Source organism: Panthera onca, chromosome B3 (assembly GCF_046562875.1).
Source record: "Panthera onca isolate mPanOnc1 chromosome B3, mPanOnc1 haplotype 2, whole genome shotgun sequence".
Classification (NCBI taxonomy): domain Eukaryota; kingdom Metazoa; phylum Chordata; class Mammalia; order Carnivora; family Felidae; genus Panthera; species Panthera onca.
Window position 1 is genome coordinate 71,567,177 of NC_138344.1, and position 11,419 is coordinate 71,578,595.

Consider the following 11,419-nt stretch of genomic DNA (forward strand, 5'->3'; position numbering starts at 1 on the left):
GTGTTTGAATTCCTCAAAATAAACTCCACCTATTTTTTACAATTTTGTGTTTGTCTCACTCAGGCTCTAGCATAATTTCAGTTCTCATAAACTTTATTATCTAACGAGATTCATCACCTTCAAGCCTGGGAACAAAATGATAAAATTGGGCCCAAGTGCCTACACTGGCAGGGAAGGAATTTTAAGTTGGAGGTCAGCTCTTAGGGCAGCTGAAATAATGCTTTCCTCTCTCCCTGCTGTGGACTCGCAGGTGGCCCTGGTGACTGAGATGGCATCCTCTCTAAAGGTCCTTGGCCCTATCTTGGCCCTGCGGTTTCCCCTATGTGGGCTGCTTATACACAGCCAGAACCTTTCCTGGAGGGAATTCATGAAGCAGCACTACCTGAGCACAAACTGGAAATTCAGCGACTACAAATGCGATGATCTCATGAGGGAAAGAGGAGCTCCAAAAGACAGGAACTATCACACCTTCATCTATACCTTGTGGCACAAAATCGAGCATATATGCCTCAGAAAGTGGAGAGATCGTTACAGAAATGTATATATATGGGTACAGCATCCCTTCAAAATCCTCCAGTGCTACCAGGAGGGTAACAAAAAGAGCTACAGAGAACATAGCAGCTACAGCTACATTGAATTCCACTGTGGCATGAATGGGTATGTGGACAGCATAGAGGACATCCAATTGTTAGACATCAAAAATTAGAAAGTCTACCCACACCCCCAGGTTTTAGTAGAGTGCCCATTACTTCCCAAGTGGTAGCCTGATGCCTACATCAACAGCGCTGGCTACTCCTTCCTTTGCGTGTATTTGCTAATGTTTTCTCACGACTGGAGTTATGTACCACAAGGTTTCTTGATATTAAAACTGCCTGCGTTGTTTCTCTACCCTGAATACCTTTCTGCCCTCATTTACCTGATTTGCTCTTACATTTTTTTTTTTTTTTAAGATTTAGCTCTTATGGCTTTTCTTTTTTACTGAACCAGGGATTTTCCTGATAATGACTCTCCTTATACCTCCCCACGCTAAATGATCTTCCCTTCCTTAAATAAATTGTATCATTCCAATGTGTACGAAATTTATACATGCTATATGTGCAGAGTATGTGTTCTGTGACTGGTATAGGTGTAACAGGGTGTGTGATACAGATTATGCTTGGATATGATTTGTGCTGAGTGTAGGGTTAAGGTGTGTGTTGCTGGACTCATTCATCAAACATATCTCTAAGGAAATGCATGCATTTTGGATAGGTTAAGTAAGGCATTATGTTTCTTGAGGAATAATACATTAAGTAGAAGATAATCACAGAAATGAGTTTACCTGATAATAACCATTTTCACTAGGCAGAGAAATAGAGTCCAATACAGGACTTTAAAATGCAACCTTCAAGAATGGGTCTTAAGACTTAAATTTTGTTGGAGGAAAGAGGAAGTGAATTGCAAAATGAACTGTCGAGGACACAAGTAAGCAGAGTCCACGAGAATTCTGTTTGCTAAATGGGGAAGAGAGATTCAGAGAAAGATAAGTCTTCACTTCATATAATTTTGCCTCAGGCAGGTATGGGGAGGAGAAATACTAAACACTAAAGTACCTTGTGTTCTTCAGCCTCTTGCATTGTTGAAAGACTCCAGTCCTGAAACAATCAGAGAAAAGACCAAGGTATGAACATTTTCAGCGAGGTGGCTGTGCTCCTAGTCCTAGAGGTCTGGCCTCAATGAGTAGCCAATGAATCTAGGTTGGTCATCCTGTGCCAAGAGCAGCACCTCAGGTTTGCAATTTTTCAGTGCACCTGGGGATGAGCAGACAGTGGGGAGATGATGACCTATACAAACCAAACTCACAAGAGATTAGTGTTAAACCAGTAGTTCTGTATCAATAATCAATCTACATATGAGGAGGAATACTGATTGCTTTTCTCAGTTGATAAAAGCTGCTTCAAAATGTAATGGCAGGGGTGCCTGGGTGGTTCATCCTGTTAAGAGTCCCACTCTTGATTTCGACTCAGGTCAGGATGGTGAGTTCGAGCCCCACATCAGGCTCCTCACTGTCAACGTGGGATTCTCTCTCTCCCTCTCTACCTCTAGCCTGCTTGTGTTCTCTTTCTCTCAAAATAAATAAATAAACTTTTAAAAATGTAGTGGAATATTTTGTGGCGGCATATTTTGGTTTCCTATAGTCATATTTCAGAATGGTCTTTTCTGGTCACCCACAGTAAGTTTTCACAAATACCCCATTTAAAAAACTTTGAAAGTTCCTTTTGTTAAAGTGTTAAAAGATGATAGGAGCACCTGAGCAGCTTAGTCGGTTAAGTGTCTGACTTCAGCTTAGGTCATGATCTCACAGTTCGTGAGTTCAAGCCCCGCATTGGGCTCTGTGCTGACAGCTCGGAGCCTGGAGCCTGCTTTGGATTCTGTGTCTCCTTCTCTCTCTGCCCCTCCCCGACTCATGCTCTGTCTCTCTCTCAAAAATAAGTAAACATAAAAAAAAAATAAAAAGAAAATAAAAAGATGATGGTCCAAAACAGTATAGGAGGAAAATGGATTTAAGCCCAATTAGTATAATAGCTTTATGTTGTTGCTTGGGTTTTCCCACATCCACTTCTTTAACCCCATTTGAATAGCTGCATATTCATTTCCTGTCAGGAACTATCCTTTTATTAGAGGGAGAGAGTGTGCAAGCAGTGGAGAGAGGGAGAGGGAGAGAGAGAGGGAGAGGGAGAGGGAGAGGGAGAGGGAGAGGGAGAGGGAGAGGGAGAGGGGGAGAGAGAGAGAGAGAGAGAGAGAGAGAGAGAGAGAGAAAGAATCCTAAGCAGGCTCCACACTCAGCACAGGTCTCCACAGGGCTCAACTCAGGGCTTCATCCCACAGCCCTGGGATCATGACCAGAGCCAAAACCAAGAGTCAGATGCTCAGTCAACGGTGCCCCTATTCTTCTCCCCCTCTTTTAATTTATTTTTTTAATTTACATCCAAGTTAGTTAGCATATACTGCAAACAGTAATTTCAGGAGTAGATTCCTTGATGCCCTTTACCCATTTCGCCCATCCCCCCCTCCCACAACCCCTCCAGTAACCCTCAGTTTGTTCTCCATACTTATGAGTCTCTTCTGTTTTGTCCCCCTCCCTGTTTTTATATTATTTTTGTTTCCCTTCTGTTATGTTCATCTGTTTTGTCTCTTAAAGCCCTCATATGAGTGAAGTCATATGATATTTGTCTTTCTCTGACTAATTTTGCTTAGCATAACACCCTCCAGTTCCATCCACGTAGTTGCAAATGGCAAGATTTCATTCTTTTTGATTGCCAAGCAATACTCCATTGTGTATATATACCACATCTTCTTTATCCATTCATCCATCTATGGGCATTTGGGTTCTTTCCATACATTGGCTATTGTTGATAGTGCCGCTATAAATATTGGGGTGCATGTGCCCCTTCCTATTCTTCCCCTTTTTGTGTGCAGTGGTGAAGTCTTGGGGTGATGGGGGGGGGGTTCATGGGGTACAGAGCTGATGGCCAAGAAAGAATTCTTGAAGATGTCTTTGGTGCAAAAAGATGATTTTATTAAAGCATGAGGACAGGACCCATGGGCAGGAAGAGCTGCACAGGGGTTGTGAAGGGTAACACATTATATACTCTCAGGTTGGAAGGGATCAGGGATAGAGTCTGTAAGGAATTTTGGAAGCAAGATTTCCAGGACCTTGAGGGGCTAGCTGTTGCTAGGGAAACACCACTTATTACCATTTAATAAAACCTCAGTCATGAGACCCTTCAGATGGATATCAGAGGGGCTATAAGCCTGGAGCATGATTGCCAGCATATATCCTGGGGCACTTGACATAAAGGAAGTAGACTTACAGGATCCTGGAGGTTGGGATAATGTTTTGTTTTGTTTAATTTTTTAATGTTTATGTAATTTTTGAGAGTGAGAGAGCAACGGAGAGAGACAAAGCATGAGCCAGGGAGGGACAGAGAGAGGGAGACGCAGAATCTGAAACAGGGTCCAGGCTGTCAGCACAGCTGAGGTGTCAAACTTGCAAACCACGAGATCATGACCTAAGCCAAAGTCAGACACTTAACCAATTGAGCCACCCAGGATCTCCTAGGTTTGGAAAATGTTAAGCCAAGGTTCCTGTTGCCCAAAGCAAAGTGTCATCATCAAGGCAGCTGAGCTCCTGTAGGGAGATCACTCTGCCGGTCTCAAAGACTTGTCAATGGGCTGCTTACAGTAAGGGAATTTAATTTTGCTTTTGCCTTAGTTTCCCACATCACCATGGCAAGCACTTAAACCTCTTTCCTTTGTTCTTGGGTAGCCAGGAGCATCTGAGGAATATCACACATATTCCACCTGGGGAGTGGGATATGCCAGCTTGTATTTTTCCCTCAGCTTGCCTCATGCTCCCTTATCATGCAGTATTGGTGGAGTTATCCATCAAGGTTCCCAATCTCCTCTACTGGGCCAAATGATGGTCATGAGATTCGAGCTAGGCTAACAGGATTTTTTCTTATAGGAGACCAGAATATACCACCCTAAAAGATGACTCTTTGGCATAAAGATTATTATTTTTTATCAATGGAGAAGGCACAAACTTAACTCTGCATAACAAACTTTACTTTTGTTTACCATACTTTTCCTGGTCATCTTTCCATAACCTGCCAGCCTCACACTGTTCTTCCTTTGTTTTAGCTAAAAATAGTATGTAAGCCCAAAGTCACACCACCTTATTGAATGACTCATCCTGATGCAGAGAACAAAGGCAAAAGAAATATAGGGAAAAAATTGGGGCACATACTTTGCTAGAGGCGAAAGGCAACCTTAGCTTGACATTAGCCTGGCCTCCAGGACCCTGTGAAAATCCCTTTGGAAACTTCCTTTTTCTCTACCCACCCCAAGGTATATGTTAGGAATCATCTTCCAAGCATATGGCCCACTGCTATTCACCTGAAGGGTGTCATGGCTAACATTTTACTAGACAGTAGTAAATGATCTTTTCCTAACAGCAGCTAGCCCCTCAAGGTCCTGGAAAACTTGCTTCCAAATTCCTTAGAGACTTAGGCTGTCCCACACCCCCTCTCAACATGAAGGTATATAATCAGTCATCCTTTACAACCCCAGTGCAGCTCTTTCTGCCCGTGGGTCCTATCCTCATGCTTTAATAAAATCACTTTTTTGCACCAAAAATGTCTTAAGAATTCTTTCTTGGCCTTCAGCTCCGGACCCCCACCACCCCAAAACCACATCAGAAAGGAGCTCCAAAGAGCTGTACAAAAGGGAAGACTTTTCTAGTCAGGGCTGTGGAGCAAGGAAATTTTAGCAAAAGAAAGCAAAGGATTGTTTCAGGGAGGGTCACTTTCCTTTAGGGGGAAGAGCAGTGGAGGCTTATCATGCCAATTACCTCACCTTCCTTTGGGGGGTGAAAAGAGCCCATCTGAACGATTATTGCCTTGGTGCTGACCAGAAATTTCCTAACCGACCAGTTGAGACTACATTTCTGGGAGAGGTTGAAATTGCAGTTCGGTTAGGTATTAGGCCCCAGCTGGATGACTTGTCCCAGCATAAGTGACTCTTCAGCTTACGGTTCTCTTAACATTCCTAAATTTCCATTCCAGGTACAGGAGGCACACATTCTTTCCCCCTGTAGTCTTATTATGGGAAAGCTGTGTAAGTTAGAAATCGATTTGCTTAATGGAGGAATTCTAACCCAATTAGAAGGAAGGAAGGAAAGTGTTGGGTGTAAATGTGTGGTTAGTAAAAGCCACCCTGCCTTGAAGAGCTACAGTAAAGAACAGAAGAGTGAGACAGCACATGTGAAGTTTTCTCACTGAATATACCCTTTGATTGCACTTTGGTATAATTATAATGTAATTTAATAATCTTAGTAGAATGCAATGAGCACTAATAAAAGCTGAACACATTAAGGCTGAGACAATAGTTCTGTGCCTAGAGAAGGGAAAGATCAGAGGAGAGGGTATCTGAGCACAGCCTAGAAAGATAGGTGAGTAATCAAGCAGAATAGGTCAGAATAGGTCAGAAAAAGTAATCAAGCAGAATAGGTCAGAATAGGTCAGCAAAGGAAACAACACCAGTGAAAGTGTAAAATGCTAAAATATAATGTTTTCGGGGTACCTGGGTAGCTCAGTCGGTTAAGCATCCAACTCTTGGTTTCGGCTCAGGTCATGATGTTGCAGATCTTGAGCTCGAGCCCCATGTCGGGCTCCATGCTGACAGTGTGGAGCCTGCTTGGGTTTCTCTCTCTCTCACTCTCTCTTCCCCTCTTCTGCTTGCTCTGTCTCTCTCTCAAAAAATAAATTAAAAAAAAATTTAAATATAATGTTTTCTAAAAGTAAAAAAGAGTAACTATCATGAAAATTTTAAAAATAAATCCATGTTATTGAATAACTTCATAAATAAGCCCATTTTATTGGACTCATTAATTAATAAGGAAATCAGTAACATGTTAAAAATGGTTCAAGTGTGATCTTGGTTTGTAGAAATGTATATTTTCTGCTGGACAAAATTCAGTTGCACTGCGATGAACAGGAAACATCTGCATTATATTCAGTTTTGTACAACTTCATTTCTATACTGCAGGTCAAGGAAAGGTATACACTTCTGTAGTGTCTGTCCATCCCTGTAGATCTGCTAAAGAACTCCAGGCACTCCAATGGGAGGACACACAATAATCTCTTTTGTCCATTTCCAAGTCTCAGACAATTTTCCCCTCAGGAGATATGGAAAACTGACAACTTATGCAGGAAAATATATAGAGTTCCTTAATACTGGTATGGAAAGGAAGAAGGAAATCATAAGAAACAGTATGACCTAGTAAATGGCCAAAAAAAAAAAAAAAAAAAAAAAAAAAGGCATTACATGCCCAAATTGACCAATGGGCTAAAGGTTGGGGACAATTTTGAGTGCCAGCTCTGCAGAAACCATAAAACCAAACCTCACAAAGAAACTTGGAATTCATCACGTAGCATCAGCTTCTGACTCACTGTTCTGGCCACTCACTGGCCAGATGCCTGACACAGAAATACCTCAGCAACCATGGAAGGGGGAGTGTTCTAAGCGGTCTGAATATGGCTGATAATCATCATTGTTGTTTGGTTAAAGATACTAATCTTCTGGGGTGCCTGAGTGACTCAGTCGGTTAAGTGTTCGACTTGGTTCGGGTCATGATCATGCAGTCCGTGGGTTTGAGCCCTGCATCGGGCTTTGTGCTGACAGCTAAGAGCCTGAAACCTACTTCAGATTCTGTGTCCCCCCGCTCTCTTTATGCCCTTCCCCCGCTCACATTCCGTCTCTCAAAAATAAATAAATGTTAAAAACATTTTTTTTTAAGATACTAATCTGTTATCTCTGTGACAAGAATTTGGCACTCTTACTATTGCCATCAGCAAGCATATAAGTCTAGAGAAAGGAATAGGCTGAATAACAGGCCTATCCCCTTCCAGCTGAGCAGGAGAGTGGAGGAGACACAGGTGTGTTTAAATACACAGGTGTGTACAGGTGTGTGAGGTGTGCCCACAATGGACACATCAGATGCCCTAAACTTGCTTTGCGATTGTAGGGCTGGAACAAGGGCCAAGCCAACCACCAGGGTCTGTTCCCAACACAAGGAGCTTCTGACAGTGTTCAGGACACATTACTCCAGGATATGGCATCTTGGCATAGCAAATCTTTTAAGCTAAAGAAATTTGAGAAATGACAGGTGAGGAAAAGACTTTCTGATCTTCCCCTGAAGCAGGCCATAAAACTCTCACGCGAGAGGTGCTCTCCCTATACCCAGAGGAAAGGAGCATCCTTATCTCCAAAGATGGAGACATGGAGAAGAATCAGAACAAATTTCTTGCTGAGTTTCCCCCAGTTGACTACACTTCGCTCATACCCTTTGTTCTATCACATCTTTCCACAACTTTCCACTTGTCATCAAACCTAGCGTGAAAACACTCAGGTTTAACCACTTCTTTGGGTCTTCACATCCTTAGCGAGGCTCCCATTTCACATTAAACTTATGTTAAATAAATGTGCATGTTTTTCTGTTGTTAATCTGTTGTTGTTATAGGGAGCCCAGCTAAGAACTTCAAAGAGTAGAAGGAAAAAATATTTTTCCTCTCCTGCACTTCTAAGATTTGGGATAATTTCAGAAAGATAGATAGGAGAAGTAGACTCTCCCATTCATGTCCTCCCCAATCTGTCTTGCACTTTATCTGTGGTAGCTAGGCAGTAATTCACCTGCCTGAATTAAGACAAAGTGAAAACTTTATTTCAGGAGTCAGGCAAAGCCCAGTCTTGAGAACTTGGGCAATGGGTGAAAATCCATGTCAGCCAAGTAAAATGATTCTCAACTAGAAATTGGTATCAGATTCACTGTGGAGTTAACCAAACATAGGTGTGCAAAAGACCTCATTCCCAAAGATTCTGTTTCAGAAGGCCTGGGATATTGGCATTTTAAAAAAAATTTCTTGGACCATTCTTTTTCTTTTATGTTTATTTTTGAGATAGAGCATGAGCTTGAGCAGGGGCAGAGAGAGAGGGAGATGCAGAATCCAAAGCAGGCTCCATGCTGTCAGCACAGAGCTCAACATGGGGCTTGAACCCACCAACTGTGAGATCATGAGCTAAGTTGAAGTCAGACACTTAACCAAGGGAGCCACCCAAGGCACCCCTCTTTAGGCAATTCTGATGTGAGGCCAGGGTTGGGAAGCCCTGCCTAGGGACATGGTAATCAGATACAGTTTCCCTCTGCTGGTGAGTTTGGGTACTGTCAAGTTGTGGAAGTGCAGAGAAAAGGGGTCCTGTCCTGACACATGTGGCTGTACAATTGGATATATGAGTGCTAGGCAGATAGACATCTTTTTTCTTTTCTTTTTCAATTAATAGACTTATTTGTTCAGAGCAATTTTAGGTTTGCAGAAAAATTGGGCAGAAATTATAGAAAATTCTCTTATGCTTCTCCCTTCCTCTCTCTCCTAACCACACAGTCCACAGTTTTCCTGCTATTAACATCTTGTGTTAGTGTGCTCCTTTTGCTGTAATTGATGAACCCATACTGATTATTATTAACTGAAGTCCACAATTTAATTAGGATCAATTTTTTGCATTATATAGTTCTATGGGTTTCGACCATGCATAATGTCATTGTAGGAGAGGAAAAAGTTTTCCTTGGCTCCCTAAGGGTCTCTGGCTGGGTTTGAAAATTAAACCAACAAAGAGAGATTTAGTAGGAGAAAAGCATATGAATTTTATTGAATTTTTTACGTGTACATGGGAACCATCACAAGGGAATGAAGAGCTGAAGAAATGACCAGAGCAAGAAACTTCATACCTTTTAGACAAACAAACAAAACATCTGTGAAGAATTGACAAGATAAAGGGGTTTGGTTTGTGGATAGTAAATGGTGAGGAAGTAACTAGAAAGACAAGGGCTAGCTTAACAAGGTTTGTTTGCAGGTTCCTCTGTACCACCTCTGGCTGGTATGTCTTTGTCTCCAGTAAAAGAATTTATTTCCTGCCTTTATGCAAAAGAGAGAGAGAGAGACAGAGAGAGAGAGAGAGAGAGAGAGAGACAGAGAGAGAACTTTTCTGCATTTACTGATTCTAATTGCCTTTACTGCAAAAATAATTTTTATGTCTAAGAGCCAGATTTTGAGGTGGAGGTCTGGTTTCCTTCAGCATGAACAAGGACTATCTCCTCATTTATTTAGACTTTCTTTAATTTCTTTCATCAGAGTTTTATAGTTTTCCTCATATTGATCTTGTACATTTTTATTAGATTTATATCTAAACATTTCATTTTTCTTTGATGCTAATGTAAAAAAAAATTTTTTTCAAATTCCAATAGTTCATTGTTGGTATATAAGAAAGCAATTGATTTTTGTATATTAACCTTGTATGCTACAATTTTGCTATAAATAGACATCATTTTTATCCTGTAGGTAACTGAGGCCATTAAAAGCAAAAGTGTCCCACTATTATATTTATGCTCCAGGAATACTAACCTGGGAGTGATATGTACAACAGATTGGAAGGAAAAGAAGCTTGAGGCTGGGAGTCCATGCAGGAGGCTTTTATGTGAGCCCTCCATGAGACAACAAGATTGTGAATAAAGGTATTGCAGCACCAGTGGAATAGTAATAACAGATTCAAGACGCAAATACCCTCAATTTGCCCTTTTCCTTCGTGTGTATGGGTCTCTTTGTTACCAAACTCAAACTTGTCCGTGCATCTGATGCACAGTAAGCCAAATTCTGAGACACTGGATTTAAAACAAAGAAAGCTTTATTGTAGGAAAGGCAGCCCAGGGAGAAGTCAGAGGATCATTCCCAAAGCTGCTTTGCCCTGATGAGCTTAGCTACAGCTTATATACATGAGAGAGGGGAAGGTATGAGGTTTCAAGAAACCCCCTTGTTAGGAGGGGGGCCTTGAAACAATCTGGAGATAAGCATTCTTCTGGAAAATGAGTCACTATTTGGGATCTGGGATCAGACACATCAAGATAGATGTTACTGTCCGGTCGCTATCAGGTTTCTACAAGTGGTGGGTAAACAGGGAGTAGGGGTGAAAAACTGACTGATGGTGCATGGGGTTAAGAGGTACGTTAAGGGGCGCCTGGGTGGCTCAGTCGGCTAAGCGTCCGACTTCGGCTCAGGTCACGATCTCGCGGTTCGTGAGTTCGAGCCCCGCGTCGGGCTCTGTGCTGACCGCTCAGAGCCTGGAGCCTGTTTCAGATTCTGTGTCTCCCTCTCTCTGACCCTCCCCCGCTCATGCTCTGTCTCTCTCTGTCTCAAAAACAAATAAACATTAAAAAAAAAATTAAAAAAAAAAAGAGGTACGTTAAAAGTAAGTACAGAACAAAACAACATGGAACTGAGTTAGTAATGCAATTAATTCAACTGTAGTTTTGCTCATGCTTTCAAAACAGGTCCAAAAACCAATAGTCCTGCCTTATCTTCACACACAGTTCCCTCTTTGGGGTGCCCTTACCCCACCTCTTCACCTAACTTCTAATTAATCCTCAAAACTCAGTTCAGGTGTTGTGACCCTCTCTCTGATCACTCCTCACAGTCCCCTGTTGTTTCCTCCACCACAGCTGCAAATGCTATTTATATTTATTAATATACAATGTAGTGTTCTATTTATCTGGCTGTCTCTTTCATTAAATCATGAGCTCCTGAATCTAAGTAGCCATTATCTAGCCCCCAATAAACATACACATAAATAAATAATTCATTCATGTCTGTTGTTGGAATTCACAACATTATCAAGTACATGACAATTATTATATCAAATTTACATGGTGTGCTTTGTCCTAAAGAACTGAAATCATAGAGCTTCAAAACACTGAAGCTTCAGATCAGGAAGGAAACACTCAACCCATATCAGGAAGTCATCATTTCCTCAAAACTTCTTTGAGTCACAT

General features: G+C 41.6%; 1 protein-coding gene across 1 annotated transcript; it reads left to right on the forward strand.

Moving 5' to 3' along the window:
* Positions 1-210: 210 nt before the first annotated feature.
* Positions 211-836, forward strand: EDDM3B (epididymal protein 3B). Its single transcript, XM_060617396.2, has one exon. The coding sequence runs from the start codon at positions 218-220 to the stop codon at positions 704-706; it is 489 nt and encodes a 162-aa protein (XP_060473379.2). The 5' UTR covers positions 211-217; the 3' UTR covers positions 707-836.
* Positions 837-11,419: the final 10,583 nt, after the last annotated feature.